The sequence below is a fragment of the Boleophthalmus pectinirostris genome, unplaced genomic scaffold (assembly GCF_026225935.1).
Source record: "Boleophthalmus pectinirostris isolate CB_2022bp ecotype Guang Dong unplaced genomic scaffold, ASM2622593v1 HiC_scaffold_21, whole genome shotgun sequence".
Lineage (NCBI taxonomy): Eukaryota > Metazoa > Chordata > Actinopteri > Gobiiformes > Gobiidae > Boleophthalmus > Boleophthalmus pectinirostris.
Window position 1 is genome coordinate 10,814,490 of NW_026571175.1, and position 19,523 is coordinate 10,834,012.

The 19,523-nt window shown below is 37.6% G+C and overlaps 2 protein-coding genes across 4 annotated transcripts; one reads left to right on the forward strand and one right to left on the reverse strand.

Annotated features, from left to right (window-relative positions):
- Nucleotides 1-12,419: 12,419 nt before the first annotated feature.
- Nucleotides 12,420-15,165, reverse strand: rpl15 (ribosomal protein L15). The gene is made up of 4 exons (XM_020917674.2): nt 15,118-15,165; nt 13,996-14,177; nt 13,548-13,684; nt 12,420-12,771 (listed from the first exon to the last, which is right to left on the reverse strand). Exons 2-4 carry the CDS (start codon nt 14,165-14,167, stop codon nt 12,466-12,468), a joined length of 615 nt encoding a protein of 204 aa, XP_020773333.1. The 5' UTR covers nt 14,168-14,177; nt 15,118-15,165; the 3' UTR covers nt 12,420-12,465.
- Nucleotides 15,166-15,197: 32 nt separating this feature from the next.
- nkiras1 (NFKB inhibitor interacting Ras-like 1) lies at nt 15,198-19,318 on the forward strand. Of its 3 annotated transcripts, none has more exons than XM_055157352.1 (4): nt 15,198-15,496; nt 15,674-15,775; nt 15,994-16,300; nt 17,710-19,318. In XM_055157352.1, the coding sequence occupies exons 3-4, from the start codon at nt 15,995-15,997 to the stop codon at nt 17,950-17,952; spliced, it is 549 nt and encodes a 182-aa protein (XP_055013327.1). In that variant the 5' UTR covers nt 15,198-15,496; nt 15,674-15,775; nt 15,994; the 3' UTR covers nt 17,953-19,318. The 3 variants fall into 3 exon arrangements, with proteins under 3 accessions (XP_055013327.1, XP_055013326.1, XP_020773345.1); XM_055157351.1 differs by having other exon boundaries at nt 15,217-15,496; nt 15,679-15,775; nt 16,059-16,300; XM_020917686.2 differs by having other exon boundaries at nt 15,225-15,496; nt 16,059-16,300.
- Nucleotides 19,319-19,523: the final 205 nt, after the last annotated feature.

Here is a 19,523-nt window from a genome sequence, read left to right on the forward strand (position 1 = left end):
GAATATACTTCTCTGTATCCTTTCATTATAGCCTAGAAGGATACAATCTATGGTTCCAGCAAGCCCAGTTCCCCCTAGATGAGATTTCTTATGCAGCGTTACCTGAGTAGCCGCACACCCCACCTCTTTGTTATGTTATGTTACATTTGGGGAAAGAGGGCTAACCATATTGTTGTTTACATAGAGCAGAATCTGCACGCTTGGAGCCAGCAAGCTGCACACACTTGGCACATGTTGGACAGGGGAAAACCACACTGTGGGAACTGTGGCAGAGCAGAATACACTAGATGTGTGCTAGATAATGAAATGAGGACTCTATGTGGTTAGACAGTGGACATTAAAACAGGTTAGAGGGCTATTCATTGTTCTAAGGTATGTTGCATTATGATAAAGCTGCACTATATAACTTCTCAGATGGAGGGTCCACCACCTGCATGTCTCCATACTCATATGGTTGCTTTGCCTGGAATTTCCACAGGATTAAACCTATTTTCAGAAGCAGCCATGTTATAGGTAATTTCTCTGGAGAACACTATTTTTCTGAATTTTATTAGCAGAACTAAATAAATGCAAGATTGATAAATTAAATTTTATAATGAGAAACATTCCGGGGTGAACAATCATAGCAAATCGGATCCTTCCCCAGAAATGGTACATAGTGCACCTTTAATTATTATCATCATTATTATTATAATCAAAAATCCTTGCAGGGACAATAAAGTATACCTTGACATTATCTCTGGTATAATATTTATTAATTCTAAAAGGATGCTGCTGTCAGTACAAACATTTTAAGACCAAAATGATGAGCCTAACCTGCTCTATATGATTCGGGTGTTTTTGTGGTGCTATTTTGTCCATAAATCAAGACATTAATAACAGACCAATGTCTTCTTTTCTTGAGGTCGCTCCCACTAGCGTTAGCAACAGGTTTGAATGACAGTTTTGCTAAACGCCTTCTTCCTGCCAGACGAGTGGTACAGATGGGAAGGAACATTACCTGCAACCACCTCGCTTCTAATTGGCTCTTTGGTTGCTATGATAGTCGAGGTTGGAATTCCAAATATGTAACCCGGCTCCAAATTAGGAGATATAGCCGATATTAGTCCACTTCTTTATACAGTCTGTGGTTTAGTGTTATGCTGTGGAGCTTTCCAGAGTGATTATTACATTTTAATGGAGTGGAGCAGGGGGCAAACTGGACTTTCAGCAGAAAAGTTACACAGTCCACCTTTAAACTATTTTATCTCTGTAAGATGTAGAAATATAGAGACTGGCTTCACTGATTCTTATTTAACAGTCACAGAATTGTCAGCTGAAGGTCCATGAACACCCATCTGTACAGCTCCATCTGTACAATAATAATTACAAAAGATTTCATAAGAAGTAATAATGCCTCAATGTTTGTGGCAGCACCCTATGTGGTGACGACTCAGTGATGAGTTATAGTTCTTGTGAATACCTACAACTGGATTCATTCTTTTAACCTTTATAAAGTGTTGAAAAGCTCAATAGTGATGACAATTGTGTGGGTGATTTAGGAGGGATTGTATATTCATTGAAGGCTTGGCATGCAAACTACAAAAAATGTGTCATTTTATTAAAAAATCTTGTTAACATTGTAGTTTCAGTCTCCACAAATATGCTCTAAAATGAATGAGATATAGTTGTATTTGTTTAGCACTTGATTTGTCTTCTCTCAAACTGTTTCTGGACATGACATTTGTACTCTTTATTTTACTCTTGACTCTTTCTGTACTTTTTAAACATAAACACAAATCTAATCATAATATTTGATAATGCACTGATAATACAGACCACACTGTGGTTTAGCAGGTGAATCATTTTCTCAAAAACTAGAGGTTGGCTGATTAAATTCTGACCTAAACAAATGCGTTGTGTCAAACCCTCCATTGTCTACTCTAGTAGAGGCTGGTTGTGATAGATATCTTCTTAATCACAGTATTAAAGTTTGGCAAAGGAGAAATTCAAGAAATTTTGTCAACTGGGCAAAAGTTTGCCATGGATTCTACCTGAACAACTGAGGGATTTTACAAACAGTATTAAAGTGTAATTATACTATACTCCCAGAATTATTTTAAAGTCACTGAATAACTTTTCTAATGGGTCCATCACCTGCTTATCTCTATTGAAATATTCTTTTCCTTGCTCCTGAACTCTAGCAGTGTTTTACAGTATGGCATTAAGGTTATCTATCTCCATGGAGAAAACCAGGTGAGACCACCAGGCCAAATTACAGGTCAGATCTGTGGAGAGGCAACCCCACGCACAGTATCAACATGAGTATTTTTGAAGCATATAAACATCCACAGTTAAATAAATGCAAGATCAGTCAGCTCAATGCCTTACTTCCAGGTAAGGTTTTAACATATCCATGAAGACAAGCAGGTGACGGACCATCCACCAGAAAAGTCAGGCAGTGCTCCTTTACATTACATACAATTCTGTTAAAAGTGTTATTATGATATGTTGAACTAAGGAGGACAGAGCCCTGGTATTTTCTGACTTTAGGCTGCCCAGAAAAATTGAACATTGTAAAACTTGAGTGTCCTGTTATGGACATTTGGGTCCTCTTCTATTGGAGTTAACGTGACTTTGTTTACAGCCTGATGCTCCTCTCACTGCTCTGCACATCTGTGGGTGAACTATAAAAAAATCTAGCCTACAGAGACTGAGAGTGGCCTACAATGTTGCCTAAGACTTCTGTATATATTGTTTGTATGTCTGTTTGTTTTTTACTCTGGACCATGAGTCTGCAATAAAGATACTGTATATATTTGACCAAGTTTGACTTAATGCATTACTTTAACATTAGATTACAGCTTGGATTGTTTGGTTCTGATGAATTTAGGAAAATTGTAAAGTTATGAACTCCTGCCCCTGTTCCAACTGACATTTACAGAAAAACATCTTCAGTCCAAAATCTATATCTATCTATAAGTCTATTTAGTCCCCAATTAAATCCATCCATGTTCCCAGGCCTGCAACGCTGTGTCCCCCTCTCTCGTGCGAGCGCTTAAGTGTCCACATAGTTTCTGGGTTATCCTGACACACAAACTTCTCACTCCTGTCTGGATCCAGCCCAACTCACAACACAGTGGATTTCCCAGGGCACTGTGAATCTCAGCTAATGTTTCCATGCTCCTCACAATACAAGCTTTTTATGGGGAAAGCAATCCCACGCCTTACAATCCCGTTCTCCTCTTACTTTTTTTGGAATAGTGCGCACAGGGTCAGAGGTGACAGCTGCCCCACACACTACCGTATAGAGAGACAATGGGGAGGGAGTAATGTGAGAAATGGTCCCTGTCGTCGCGCCCAGTTCATGTAGTGATCAGACGATCTTTTGTAGAAGTTAGGTCAGACGTAGCTTAGAGTGAAGGATGTCTTGTCACGATGATTGGAAATTTATATTTTTTGCATTGTTGTTTTTGCAGAGTTCCTCTTTTGGAATGATGTAAGCAGTGTATCTCTCTCATACCTTTTCCATCCTTTTCCATCATTCTAAAGTCCAAAGAGCAGTACAGGTGGAAAACGTTACGTAGAACTTAGTTTAAATGGTGGGTTATGTAACTTTTCTGATTGCTTTGCCTGAAATGCAAAATCAACTTTTCAGAGCTTTTTACCATGTTGAAGATGTTTCACCTCACCACAAATCACTCTAGATCCAGTCCGAAGTTGTATTTGGAGTCTGAAGTTGTATTTGGAGTGATTTGTGTATGTCTGAGTGATCTTTATTTTCAAGATATCATTTTGCCAATCAACCCAAATTTTCACCGCCACTGTTATACGCCCTCTGCTCTGTACTTAATTAGTTGTCCAATTTTATTTTCTAAATCGATGACATGTGTTGTAGGATTCAACAACGTTGCATAGTCATTTTGGTACAAATTAAATAAAAAATCTGCAGCACCCTAGTGTGATGTGCATCTATCCATCAGAGGTGTAGACAGCTGCCCAGCTCTTTGTTCTGATGATGTTTACAGCTCCCACTGAGCGCCACAGTTTTCAAATGCGGAAGCCAGCACCTTGCATTGTATCTTGAGACACACATTACATTACAGCTTGCAACACACTGTGGGGGTCATATTTTGCATGATTAACTCTGTAAGTAAAAGAAACAGAAGAAAGCTGACATTACATTTAGGCACTTGTTTAACCTAAAACATCTAAAGTAAGCTTCTTGTTTATGAGGATACAAAGGGGGATATAGAGTGACACTAAAAATAAACATAAGTTAGCTCAATCAAGTAAATAAATTAATGTATTAATGCACGCAAAGAAAACAGAAATATTGATTAGTTTAATTGAATGGGAATTGCATAGACCACAGAATATCAAATATGTATTGACTTCTGTTGCCATTGTTTTCCTGTATCAGTAGTTATTAGGTGACCAATGCAGTAAAGCAGATTGAAGTTTAGGTAAAAGTGGTTTAACGGGGTTGATGGGTCAGTAAAATGAGTCGTGCTTGTTTTGAATAGCTTAGGTATACTTTAGCCCACTGGAGCTTTCGTAGAACTCTGTCTGGATAGAAAGTCAAATACTGAGCTGTAGCTACTGAGTTGCTAAGGGTGTCTTAAATTAGAGGAGACTGACACACATACAGGCTTTTCCACTGCAGGGATGTGGGTTGGGTCAGCAGGCCATTCTTCATTGACAAAAACACCATGTCCCAAATAATCACTGGCTCGCACAGTCCCATGGGGTTACAAATTGGTGGAATTTAACACACTGTAGTGATTTCTTGGAAAAATCAATAGCTGAGTAGATCTATGGTTGAAATTAGAAGGGATTTAATTCAAAAGATCTGGTGCATGTTTTGTTTAATGGCTATATATTACACAAAACTGACTCTTATGAGCTTTCAGCCATGTTATGACATTTTTACCTTTTCAAAAATGTATCTGGAGTTGTGTTTTGTTTTGTTCACACATGCTTTAGTTATGCTTTATTATTAGTCTCTCTATGTCTCCAAGTTCTCAGCCTAATTATGCAGGGTTTATGTGTTAAATATGTGTGAAAGAAACAAAACAGAGCTCCAGGTATGTTTGTGAACAGGAAACAACATTGTAACATAGATCAGAATATAGCTTAATATGGGCCCTCAAATTGTAGCAGTCAATAGGCAAGCATTACATTTGTCTCTACCCAGAGCTTTGGATGTTGTTTGTTATTCTTGAGCAAGACACTTTACTGATCTATTTTGAGTTGTTGATGTTGTTTTGGTTAAAGTGAGAGTGGTGGTGCAGAATATTGACCATGTTTCTGTCAGTTCAGTCAAAGCTGTAAAAAGCTAAAGACATAGTGCGCTTTGTGGCATTTAGTAGTATGAATCTTATATCAATATGGACATAGGTACATTTGAAATTGACACTGGCATTTCATCATAACAAAAATTGTCAAGAATTACTGTAGAATTATTGCAGAAAAATGGCTATGCAACATTTGAACCCTACATGTACTGGTATGATCTGGAGTGTGAATTATTTTATCAATTGTAAGTAGAGAGAAAGAGGCGGAGAAGTGTTGTAGGTGAAAACAGAATTTTGTCTAATTTCGTAATGCAGGACACCGGAGAAACATGGATGAATTGAAATATAACTTTTGAGTAACTTAATGATGATGGAACACAGTTACTACTAGGGGTGTAACGATATCCAGGTCTCACGATACAATATCATCATGGTATAAACCTCACGTTACGATATTTATTGCAATATCGTGGGAAAGCTCATGATATGGTGGGGAGGCTCACAATTAGGGATGTAACAATATCCAAAACTCTCGGTACAATATTTTCATAATGTGCATCTCACAGTACAATATTTATTGCAATATTTTGTGGAGGCAAACAAAACTGTGAATATGCTGCTTTTTCCTCTTAAAATGCCTTGACAAGATTTAATCCAAAGAACTAAGACTTAAAAGTGCTTAGAACTGTTTTTTCTTCATATAGTCTACTCAGAAATGAAGCAAAGGATCATGGTCTATGTAGTTTCCTCTGCCTTTTTTTAGCTATTGCTGCAGCATAACTCTTAATTTAAGCAAAGAGACTTGTAATTTGATATACTGTGATGGTCCACGATATTATTGTGAGAACTTTAACGATACAATATCACGATATTTCGGTTATTGTTACATCCCTAGTTACTACATGATCAGTTAAAAGCTCAGGAAGGATGATTTCAGATAATATGTCCTCTTTAATTGGGTCTGACATGGCGAAAGAATAATAAACTACGCCTACATGAAGCATTTTTGAAAATTGGGAAGCTTTTAAAACATACATTTGGAAACATAAATTTGCCATTACCTTTATTACAATAATCAGGGGAGTAAACTGACAAAATTCTGAATGATAGGTGATGAGATAATAATAGATAATGATATAAAACAGTTACTATAGAAATACAGTACTTTTTTTTCCTCTCAGACAGTTAGGGAGGTAGTCTTTGGGTTCATACAGCAGATGACCTGGGCCGTGGGGCAGAGCTCTCCAGAAAATAGTTAATCTGATGCTCACATTTCACTTTTCACTTACTTATTCACTTGTTGTTTTGGGACATTCCTGGAGAAGTTATTTCTCTCTAAATGGGACCGTTTCTCCTCATATCTGAATTGTAACTTTAGCCATGGAAATTGAGAGATTTTATCATGGTACACTGTGGAACATTCCAGGAAAATTAAATTTACTGAGATAGAAGACATATTCAGTCAAATAACGATAACTTTTAGGGACAGTATGTCAGGTGTCAGATTTAGATTTAAAATTTCTTAAACAACCCCAGATATGAAGCAGACGTGTTCAAATCAAATATAGCTTTTACTGATAACTTTTGTATTGTATTTTTTATTGTAATGCTGAAATATTCTTAATTATTAAACATAGGACTTAATCAGAAAGCAGGAGACTCACACAAGTCCAGCCACAGCCAATCACGAATCAGTGCTAGCAGTAAATGGTCAATGGTCACATTTTTATATACTTTTTTCACTTTTCATAGGTGTGCAGGATATATACTGTCTCTACAATTGATCACTTTTTCAATATGTAATCCAATATATGTAGATGTGAGATACCTGTTCATTGTTATCTTGTCAGGTGGGGTCACTGGATGAGCTGGAAGTAGGTCTAAGTGGTTTTGGCACGTGTCCAGGCTTTTCCCTCTATAAGGAGCACACAATCACCGGACAGCGTTAAGTTTGCCCTAAATCCATTAACATCACCGCACAATGCATTCGGGTACAATGCCATTCACAAAATAAAGAGCATTTTTCTATTATACTATGGAATATACACTACCCGTGATACTTTCCTATATATCATATCTCTCCCTGAACGCTGCTTCAGTTACGTGTAAGGGCTAGTTTACACAAACGCTTTGTATTAGAGTGAATGAGATAATAATGTAATGTGAGTGGCTTAGGGGCACATAGCGGTATAGAGATGCCCATGATGCACCATACCATAGAGGTCTATATGAATATTTTAGTGTTGAATGGACTTCTGAGCACAGTTGTTCTTTAGATATAAAAGTCATTGGGCTTTCTGACCAGTTCGTCTATGGGGGCGTGACATCAAAAGAGATCCTCTGAGGTCATGTGCACAGCCGGTCATGCCAAACAATATCAAAATACTGTGTACTCAAAGGTGCGTTATGTAACTTTGACATGAGGGATGAGCCCAGACTGGCAAGTATGTGTACAGCAGTCCAAAACAAAAGAAATTATCCGAAGAAGGCTTTTCGCTGAAATGTTAACAAAAATCTTTTAAAAGTGTAAAGAGTGTGCTTTGTTTTTGTTTGTTTTTTTCACTTTTAAGTTGCAGCTCCTTGCATTGCACCTTTATAAGAGCTTTGGTGTGCATTTTTGTTTCATTTCATTAAATTTGTCTCTAGTGTTTATTAAACAAAATAATCTTTTGTTGTGTTTAGTTTCATTCGCAAATTTTTGAGTAACCCTTTATTATTAGTCTGCGTCTCCAAAGCTCAAAATGGTCTGCTCCACCTTATCATATCGCAGTAGTTTTAGTTAACAGCTACCTTTTACCTTTTGTTCAGTAGAGATTGGGATTACTAGGGCTGAACTTATCCAAATGATTCTAGTGAAGGTGTATGGAGTTTAAAAACACAGCGAAGCACTTCCTCTATTACCTCTATAACATCTTTAAAGTTTGAGAGAAGACGTCAGCCCAAATATGCAGAATTTGTGTGTTAAACATGTGTGAATGAAAAACTATGGGTAAGTTTTTGATGAAGAAACAACATTAATAACATAAAGTAACATTATAACATACAGTAGATCAGAAAATGCCATAACATGGGCCTTTTTAAATTACAGGTGTTTTTGTTGCTCAAAAATACCTAGAAAAACAAAGCATTCTTATTATGGATGCGGTTGCCTCTCCACCTGCCAGGAGATTGATATGTTTAATGCCATACTGTGAAACATTCCAGACAATGTCCAAAAATTTCCATGAAAATAAACCCTCCACTAGAAAAGTTACCCTCTGTTAATAGAGGCCCTTTAATGTTTTTTTGTTCATTTAAAGAGTGTTGTATGCTGCAGAAAAAAGAGTTGGATATAAAAAAATAAAATAAATTCAATAACTGATCATTGGCCTTATTGCACTGAGTAACTGGATCTGAATCATTACAGTACTCTATTAGTCACATGCATAATGACTTTGTCCACATGCACACTAAAATCTGATTATCTTTTGTTTTCTGAACCACTTAAGATTATTTAAATGACATCGAACCGGCAAAATCTGATGTGAGTAATCAACGAGACCGTGATCAGAAACAAATTGGATGATTTTGTTTTTACTTGTCATTTGAATAATTTTATAACTCCTAAAATCTGATCATAATCTGATTTTGAATGTGCATGTAATAATTATTATATCAACTTATTGTTAGAAATCTATCAATATAGGTTTTTACATGGTTAATTGTTTAGAATCCAGAGAAACCAATGGATGACACTTTTGGGCTGATATGTTGGTATGATTTTCTCCCCCAAATGATGTAATTTAAAATGTGTTCAACACAAACCCATTAGAGAGCTGTGTAGTTATGTTTTCAGCAATATCTTTTTGTGCTCAAGTGTTCAAGTAAAGCTTTATGGGTATTTTTAGGCTGCAGGCCATCCAAAACAAAATATTGGCCTGTGATTTAGATTTAAGGTTGATAGCTATACTAAAGATATACTATATACTATACTATATACTAGACATACTAAAAATTACAAATACTGGCCCAAAAAATTGTCTATCTCTGTTTCTTGTTCAACACATGATAGATGGAATAATCATTTTGCGGGTCAGTGTTTACAGTGGGTGCTTTTTCTAACTAGTTTTGTAATTTTTCTGTGCTATGATAAGATTTGAGCTGTAGACAGTTGAATAAATAACTTCTATGAGTCATTAAGCCTTTCAGTTATTCATTATAGCTCATATTCTTTAACAATACTGTACATATGGATTGCTTTTTGGGAGGATAATCCTGCTTTAGAGTTATTGTGTCTCTGGTGGCACAGTATTCAATATTATCATTTACTATCTAGATTTTCTTCAGCAATATATTACATTTCAACATTCGGGACAGGACTAGTAATTGTAAACCTTGTTCAACCACCACTTCGAACCCCATATTGTCATTGTATCTCTGGGCAAGACACCTCAACCACATTGCCTACTCCAGTTACAAAAAAACTGACACATCTGAACCCAAGATGACATTAAGAAGCTGAGAGCTAAAGATGAACAGATCTACACAGAAAACTCAAATGTTTTAAATGTTGTTTCGAATCAGGAACTTGCCCTAGTTTTTTATGCCAGAAATTTTCATGACACAAATAGTGATCTAAAAACACCTCACCCAAACAGTGATTGGATTACACTCCCACAGTCCAACCAGCAACACGTGAGCAGAGATCGCCCACACACCCGACTGCTCCATTCGCCTCCATCACACCTCAAATATAGTGCTGAGAAGGAGCATCACGGGTTACTGTCTGCAGAGATGATCAACATGAGCAGAATAGTGAGTTCAGTTTAGGTAAAGCTGCATTTTAAGACGGGTTTGTAAATGGTATAGGATTTAGGAATATTAGAAGTAGGTCAGAGAGAACAAAAGATGAGAGGTTTGGGTTACACTATGTAGCCTAAAGCTCACCTAAAGCTCACCTAAACCTAAAGACACATCAATGTAAATATAATGTTACTATGGTATTCCACAAGTGATGTTCTAGTGTTGTCATGAAAGAATTTAAAGCTTGATTTCAGTATTAAGGAATAGACTTGATATTCAGTGCTGATTCTGATACATTGATGATATTTTTAAAAATTCATTTTATTTAGACAATAGAATGTGATTTTCAAGATTCAATTGTTGTACTTTCTTTTATAGGCCTTTTTCCATGTGGTCATATATCTGTGTAATCCAGGTAGAGTCCATGAGCATATACTAGTTTATGCGCTCTTCTTCAGGTAAGGTTCAGTTCTGTCCTGTGAATTTGACATTTTTAGTATTGATACTTGTTCAGATGAGTATCTAGTTTCAATATGCAACTAATTTCAGTATCAGTTAGAAAAGGGTATCATTTTCCCAGGGCCCAGAGCAGGGAGGGCCCTTCACAAAAACTGTAATATGCAGTTTTCATATAAAAAAAACATGTAATACTGGCCCACTAGGATGATTTGTATCCAGGGTCAAGAATTTTGTACTACACCAGCAGGTTAGTCTCAAATCATAGTCGTTATATCAGGTTACATCATATTAGGAAATACAGACTACAATGAAAAGTTAGGGGAAATTACAGTAAATTCCTCTACTTAATCTCTAGGTATTTAAATAGGCAGGGCTGTTTTAGCATTTGTTAGTTGTGGTTTGTCATTTGGTATTCTTTTTTTTTTTTCCAACATTCAACAATCAGCATTAGGGCTTTTGGATTAGTTGGACATTTGATAATCACCCACGTCTTAAACTCAAAGAACTTAAATGTTCAAGTTAACCAAATACAGATTTTAGATAAATGCCACACTAAGATTTTTTTTTCTTCATATAAGTGCTCAAAAAGCTATTGAATTATTTTAAAATTATCTTTACATACAGTAGAAAAATACATTAACATTTCCAACTGTTTATGTCCTCTATCCCTTCATTTTATTGCGGTCATGGAGGACTCATTGACCTCTTCCGTGATACATAACTTGTTTGGCTATGGTCAATAAACTGCTGTAGTCACATGGAATTACTTTGTTTTTGTTTGATTTAATTTGATAATATTATGCAACACCACAACAATTTTTTATTCCACCTGTGGTTAAACATTAATCTCTGTGTTTGTTGTGGCTGATAGTTTGCAAACTGCCATTACTGCTCTTTCTCGTACATGTGAGGAGGAGGCTCCAGCTGTTAAAATTGGAGTGGTTATGGTCAGGATACTCTTTCAAATTGTAACATTTGAAAGTCATCATAAAGACACATTTACTACATGGCAATCAACTTAACATTATGAAAAATGATGACGGTTAGCAATTAACAATTTAAAATCCTATATAGAAAGTCCTCAAAATGTTGCATGTAACAGGACGCTGAAACCCATACTGTATACACCAACAATCAAATTTTTACCACAAGGGGAATGGTAGTTCCCATTCATAGCTGGTTGAATGACTATCTTATTCAAATACAAAGTCAAAGCTTGTTTCTAAATAGATCTACTTCCGTGAAATGGTTCAAATTGGTGCAACATCGGCCTGCCCAAAAGGAAATGATAGGATGTCATTTACAGTACTTTTTTATTATTTTTGTTGTGAATTTAACCAGTTCTCAGCCACAGCATTTGACCAACTTCCTTTTTAGTCACTGAAGGTACATTCATTTTAGGCCAAAATAATAATTGCTTTTTGCTTAAAAAAATATTTTGAACCTTACCCCAGCAATACACAGTGACATGCCTAAAACCTTTGTCATAGTGCAACATGTAGACTGGTCAAATCCTAAACTAGCCCCAGAGAAGATACCTGTATGACAGCCTACATTTAACATTCTTTTAGACAGATGGAGGCATTGGTGTGTACAATGATTGTCCTTTGAATGTATAGACTGCATTTGGTTAATTGCATCTGATGTCATTTTATGCTAGGCCATAGTTTTGTTCATAGTAAGTGAAATTTTTTATAATTTCATTTTTAACCCATAACCATGTTGTGATTTATACAATTATTGCCATCAGACCGATGTATAACTACTAATGTACATCAGTAGTATAAATTCAGTGTTCAGACAGTAGTGCCAATTGCATGGTTAACATTGAGTTATACTGCCCCCTAGCTGTCTAGTATATTCCCGATGTAGTGTCATAGTAAAAACACATACTCTTGCATGTCCCCATAAAAGGCCTTTATTTTGTAGTAAATGTACATGAGTGGGATTAGCGGTAGCGGTGCAGCTGCAGGGTGTTGCGTCTCTTCCAGGCGGCGCGGCGGGATCCTCCGATGGTCTGGTGGAACTTGTGGCCCTTGCCCAGGCCGCGGCTCTTCTTTCCTGCAGACGTGAGGCCGCGCATCTCCCTGTGTTTGTGCACGGCCTTTGTGATCCACTGGGTGTCGGGGTTGCGTCTGATGGCCTTGTGGAAGGTGTCCACCAGGATCACCTCAAAGAACTTGTATGTGGAGTCCTCTCCCACCCAGTACGAGTTGAGCACACGCAGAGCGCCACAGTGACGGCCAGCACGCTCCTGCAGGGGCAGAGACAAGACTAATGATCAGTTTACCTGCCCCCCAGTACAACACATACATGCATGTTCTTACCCCATGCCACACAATGCTCTGATTAAAGTTCCACTGGACAGTCTGTTTTCTAAGAGGCCTACTGTGCCCAAAATGATCATGGGTAATATCATTTGTCCCAGATTAGCATTTTGTTTATTAATGTTTACAGGAAATAACAGGCAGTGGACAGTTGCGTCAATTCTCTAGCAGTTGTGTGAGGCAAACTGAATGATGAGAAGCTGGGCTAAAATAAATGGGACCTTCATGAGCCGAGATGAGTTTGGTCAAATTTCATTACTAGGCATGCCAAAATTATTCTGTTAATAGGCCAATTGTAGGAATAAAAAGAGTCCTACAATTAACCTGAAGTGTAAAAAAGTCAATTCAGTAAAATATGTACAAACTAAAAGTTAGGTTCCCTTTTATCTGGGTAAACCACATTTCTTCTTTAAAAAAAGTTTCTCTTCATAAAACGGCATTCATTAGAGTAATAGTAATTAGACAATGAGTTAAGAAAAAAAAACAGTTTAGCTACAATAATCCTGACCAATTTAATTCTAAATTTGTTATGTGTCCTTTCACAAAGAACAGCTTTTGATATTGTGACCTCCCTATTCAAATGCAAATTCTCACCAATAAACTGGCGAATATCTTGTTTGTAGCCTTTAAGTTGATTTTTTTTTTTACCGCCAACCTTACATCACTTATCTCCTCCCCAACAAAGTAATACTAATAAACGTACTTCAGCGACGGACTGCAAACTGCGGGCAAACTTGATCTGGTTGACGCCGTGGTGCACAGGCTTGCCATAGGTGGCACCCTTGGGCACGGGGCGTTTGCGGCCACCACGGCGCACACGGACGCGGTAGATTACGTAACCTGAAAGAAAGAGGGACATGGATTAGGACAAAACTTGATTTGATGGTGAGTGACTCCTACAGATGTGCTTTCAATAAACAAAACAAAATATAAACAGGTAATTATAAATACAGAGCTTCCAAATTGCTGTGGTTACTTTGCAAACAGCAAAGGCAAATTTCTTTCTGGCCATAGTCCTTCTTACAATAGATTTGGTGGGTTACAGGTTATTTAAATCTTAAATGTCCATAAATCACAAAATTTGGTGTGTTTGTGAACATAACCAGTTATTGTGAAATGTTAAGACGGCAAGTGAAAGTGAGACAACGTACCCTGCTTAGCCTTGTAGCCCAGTCTGCGAGCCTTGTCAGGTCTGGTGGGCCTAGGAGCACGGTGGAGATTGGACAGCTGACGGTACTGCCAGCAGCGCACACGGAGCAGGAAGCGCATCACATCGGACTGCTTCTTGCGCCATAACTCCTGCATATACCTATACGCTCCCATGTTGACTTATCTGAAAAAGAAAAGCATCATTAGTTATGAGGTTTGTTGTGCTAGATTATTATAAGAGCTGTAGCCCTCTAGTTGCTCAAAGGCATCTTTGGCAAACTATTAGGTGTTTAATTGTATTACAATAATTTTAAAGGGCCAAAACAGAAAACACATAGTGGGGTGGGTTGTCTACCGTTTTGGAAGTGAGTGGACATTACTTTGCTTTTTCACTTTAAAGACTTACCCGTGCTCAATATCTGACCCAAATACTAATGTTGAAAACTTCTGCAAGGGCCACACAACTAATCAGCGATGCACAGGATATGTCTTTAGCTAACCCTGAATGTCTACAGAGAAAGTGTTTAGCCTTAAAGTACTGAAGTATCCCAAAGAATTTCAAGTAGTTTCTGTAATCACTTTACGGTCAAGCCATTTGCACATGGTTTAAGACTCAAAACTCAAGTCCAAAACTGCAGCCAACTTGAAATTCATAATCGTACAGGCACAGAAGCATCTAGTTAAAAGTACAATCACAGTAGATAAACTGCACACGGATGCATGGCTGTGATGGAGCCAAACAACATCAGGGGTTAGCATGCTAGCGCAGGCTACGGACCGGTCATACACTTTTTAACAAAAGCAGTATTATTTGACTTGTAATGTGATGGCACTCTACCGCCATGAATACAACAGTCCCAGTGTTATTTCTCTGAAATATTGCGCACAAATAATAACTGCGTTATTCAAACCCACATAGATCAGCGACCGGTGCCATTGCGTCTAATCATAATGGTAACAGGCTATTCTCGTACACAAATCGAGGTAATCCGGTAAATAACCACAACGCAGACATCGCTACAGTGTCCCTAATAATATATCTAAATGGAAATAGCAGATGATTGTTTTTAATGAATGATTTTAGTGGATTGTATTTGGGTAGAAGCATTGAAAATCTGTCTTACATGATGGCGTACCAGCCGGAAAGAGAGAGCATACGTACCCAGCATGCCTTTTGACAACGTCAGTGATGCTTTTCCTGTGAGGCGCTCATGGGAAATGTAGTTTAGTTGTAAGAGTAAGTGAAAGAGCTGAGTTTTATTAGATCTCGTTTATAATTATACACTTTATTCATTTATTCTATATTACACTTTCATTGTCGCGGACTAGTCATAATTTATGTGCTTTAATTATTGGTTGAATAATTATACAGTATTGGAGGAAGAACTGCGCGTGCGCAACAAAATGAAAGTCCTGTCAAAAGGTAGCGGAGAAGAATGGATGTCCAAACAGTAATGGTGCATTTCAAGACGTGAAGTAAAGCTTCTTATCCAACAAACAGAGGTAATGACTAGTTTTACATCTGTCAAACGGTTTGTTACTTAAAATATCCATGAACAAATAAAGTAAACATTATAACAGTACGGCTAAACAAGCTAACCCTGCCACCCTCTGCAGTGTTATCTATTGTTATTTATTGTGCGACAGCTTTTGAATGTCTTAAACTTGTCTTCTTTGCAGAGCAGAAAATGGGGAAAGGCTGTAAGGTTGTGGTGTGTGGACAGGCAGCAGTAGGAAAGACTGCAATACTGGAACAGTTGTTGTATGGCAATCACATTGTAGGTAAGTGATTACATAAACCATATAGCTAATGATGCTTGTTAAGTGGTTGATAAAACAGATTTACGCCCTGTTTACAACTGCATGTTTGCCATGTGAAGGTACTGGTGTTTTTTTTTTGCTTCTAGACTGTGATAATCAAATGGGGTGCAAGAGCCACTTTTCCTACTGATTACTCTGTATGATCAATCTGCCTTTAATATTATTGTCCTGTATTATAGAATGTTGCAGTGTAATCTGAAACCCAGCAATAGTAAAAACTTTGTGCATGGTGTGCCGTGCTCAGGCTCAGAGTCGACAGAGACACAGGAGGACGTGTACGTAGCGTCAGTAGAGACGGACCGCGGGGTGAAGGAGCAGCTCAGACTCTATGATACCAAAGGCCTTCATGACGGACAGGAGCTACCCAAACACTATTACTCTGTGGCAGACGGCTTTGTGCTGGTCTATAGCGTGGACAATCTGGACTCCTTCAAGAGGGTGGACATGCTGAAGAAGGAGATCGACAAGTCCAGAGATAAAAAGGAGGTGAGCTCAAAGTACTTATGTATCTAACTGTCAGTTTACAAGTGCATGCAGGTTTTTCACCCTTTGCTCAGTTTGTTTACTTTTGCTTTGTTGCAAAACATCCATATCATGCATTGTGAATGTAGTGGTCAGTGAGAGTGAAGCATCTTGCTCATGGACACAATAGCCAATCCATATCACTTTATTTGACCTAAAGGGCAATTTAAGCACAGTGAGTGGTAAAATACAACAATAATGGAAAGCTCAAACAAAAGACTCAGTGCAGCTCAGCAGGTAAGGTCATCAGATCCAGTGTTAGGGCAATTAAGAGGAGCAGAAGAGAGGAATATCGCACAGAACAGAAGTGTCTCTTCTCTGTCCCGAAGCTGAGGTTTCATAGTAGTGTCCAAGTTGAGCTCAAGGTACAGAACAGGAAAGTCTCTTCTAGCCTCACTCCACTTTTGTTTCGGTCAGTGATGAGAGTGGTAATCATGACAATAATCATATTAAAATGGCTTCTTCTCTCATATTTATACCAATGATTTTAAAGAATTTTGAATTTGCCAAAAACAATGTAAAGCATGAATAATACCAACTTTTTATCACATTTACTGTGATGCTAAGTTAACTTAATTTAAACTTTATAGTTCACCATTGTGATACTGGAGGCCTATATTAAGACGATATACAGACTTGTTTCATTTTGAAAATGGTTGCTGATTGCTTGCTTTCATATGCAGTCACATTTTATAGATTTGTAAGGTTCATAAAAGAATAAAAACATTAATAATAATAATGCCTTGCACTTTTAATGCGCTTTATAGGCTCTTCAAAGTCCCCCAAAGTGTAGTCATCATTCACTTCACACTGGGTGCCCTGGGACAGACTAGCAGAAGCGAGGCTGCCAGTCTGCACCATCAGCCCCTCCGACCACTACCAATTATTCACACACTACTTTCATACTGGGCTATGTGGGTGAAGTGTCTTGCCTAAGAACACAATGACAGAATCGATTCTCTGACCTTCGGGTCGGGGGACCACTGCTCCAACCACTGAGCCACAGGCATAAAAACAATCACATTATTTTAGTTGGAGACTATTAAGTAATATCTAACAATCATAACAAGATCTACTCTTCCACTATGTTGAGCCAACCAAACCTCAAAAACTAATTTAACATTTGTGACTTTCCTTGCTACCCATTTCAATTGATACTTAAAGCTAAATTAGGTGGAAATACTACTGTTAAAAATCCCTCTCAAATAACATTACTGTCACAAGCTAGCATTAGGCTTTTACACTTTTTTTTGTTGAAAATCAAACATCTAAACAGGACCTTGATAATAACCTCATAATGATCAGATTCCTGTAAATGTGTTCAATCCATTGTAGTTTTCAGACCTTCCTTCATTTTATCTATATATTCCTAGGTGGCTGTGATTGTCCTGGGCAACAAAACAGACCTGCGTGAGCGTCGTCAGGTGGACCAGGAGGCTGCGCAGCAGTGGGCACGTGGCGAGAAGGTCAAACTGTGGGAGGTCAGCGTTTCTGAGCGCAACTCCCTCATTGAACCCTTCACCCAGCTCACCAGCCGCCTCACCCAGCCCCAGAGCAAGTCCTCCTTCCCCCTGCCCGGGCGCAAGAGCAAGGGAACCGCCGCTAATGACATGTGAAGCCAATAGAGACTTGTGAGGAGTGAGAGAGAGAGTGTTTGATGTGTGTGTAAGATTTGTGGGGACTGGTGAATGTTCTGTTGAGATTTACTTGGGTTAAAATAGGTGAGGTAAAAGAATGGTAACTGGAAACTGGAGAGAGGTGTTGAAAATTGGTTAGATTTCATGTTTTAGTTTCTTTCTTGGATCTGCTTAAGTTCAGAATGTATCCCTCATCTATAATAATTATTCAACAGGCATTTTCAGTAAATCATTGTAAAAAATATACTTTATAGTCCCTATTGGGAAATTTGTCTGCATTTTACTGGGGCAGCCTGTCAGGAGCAATAGGCAAACACACTGCAGTACCCGGGAACACACCTCCAAATCTTGAGTGAAGTTTGATTATGACTGCATTATCTGAAGGATTAGGACCGTTATGCACTGCAGTATGGTTTAAGTTCATGGGGTAAAATTGAGTGTCCATCTAAGGCTAATTTAAAGATTTTTCATTACTTTAGTGCATTTTTTAAACTTGAAATGAACAAAACAACAATGATTTTCAAATTAATACAGTATATTTTTTCCTTTTCTCTTACAAACCTAATCCACGAATACTTCTAGCACTTGCCTGTCTGTGTTTCAGCTGCTACTAATCTAAAAATTGTACTTGTGGAAAAATTCCATGATACTATATCTAGATCTATAGGTATCTAAGAACTATTGCACTTCATCTTTTCTAACAGAACATCATTTCAAAACCTGTTTAAACCTCCTGAAAATATTTTTGCCAAGTTATGCTGATGTAAACAAAATGTCAGTTTACAGTGCATGCTACAAAAAATTATCAGTTCTGACAACTTTTGATGCCTTTCCAAAGATTTCATAACCAAAACTAACTTGCCCATGCTGAGATATGCTTCCCTTTAAACAACAACGTTTAGAATATTTTTGTTTTAACCTTACCACCATGTATTGTAAATGCAGCACTGATTTAGTCCTCTGTTGTTGGGACACTAGAACCACTAAGCTATGGTCCATCATCTCATACGTCACTTGGTAGCAATAATATTCATGGTACAGTGAGTAATAATTCTAAACCTGTGTCAGTAGTGTTATTTCATAGGGCTGCTTGGAAAGGTAATAGAAGCGAATGTTAGAAATGTCAGTGTTAAGATGCAATATTTATTCCTTAACTTATTTTTGCCACTTTGAGCCACATTCCATGATTATTAAATGGGACTTTTACAATACGGTGAACTATTTTGTGTTGTAATGACTTAAATGCACTGTTAGGCTAATACGGCTTTGTCTCTTCCTTTATGCTACTCAAAATGGTCTTAAATTGTAAAAGCACTGAATAAAGTGTAGCTTTTCTATTAAAAAAGTTATTTTTGTGTTTCATTTCAGTTTTGTAGTTTCATAATGTATCTGATTTACAATTGGGTTCATTCCATCCTCAGACTTTCAAAGAGGCAAGTTAAGTGTAACGTGTCTTGCCCATTTAGCATGCACTGCCCAAAACCAAGATTGAACTACCACCCAAACATGTTGACCAATACAAATTTGACTGCACATTAACATCTTTGTAA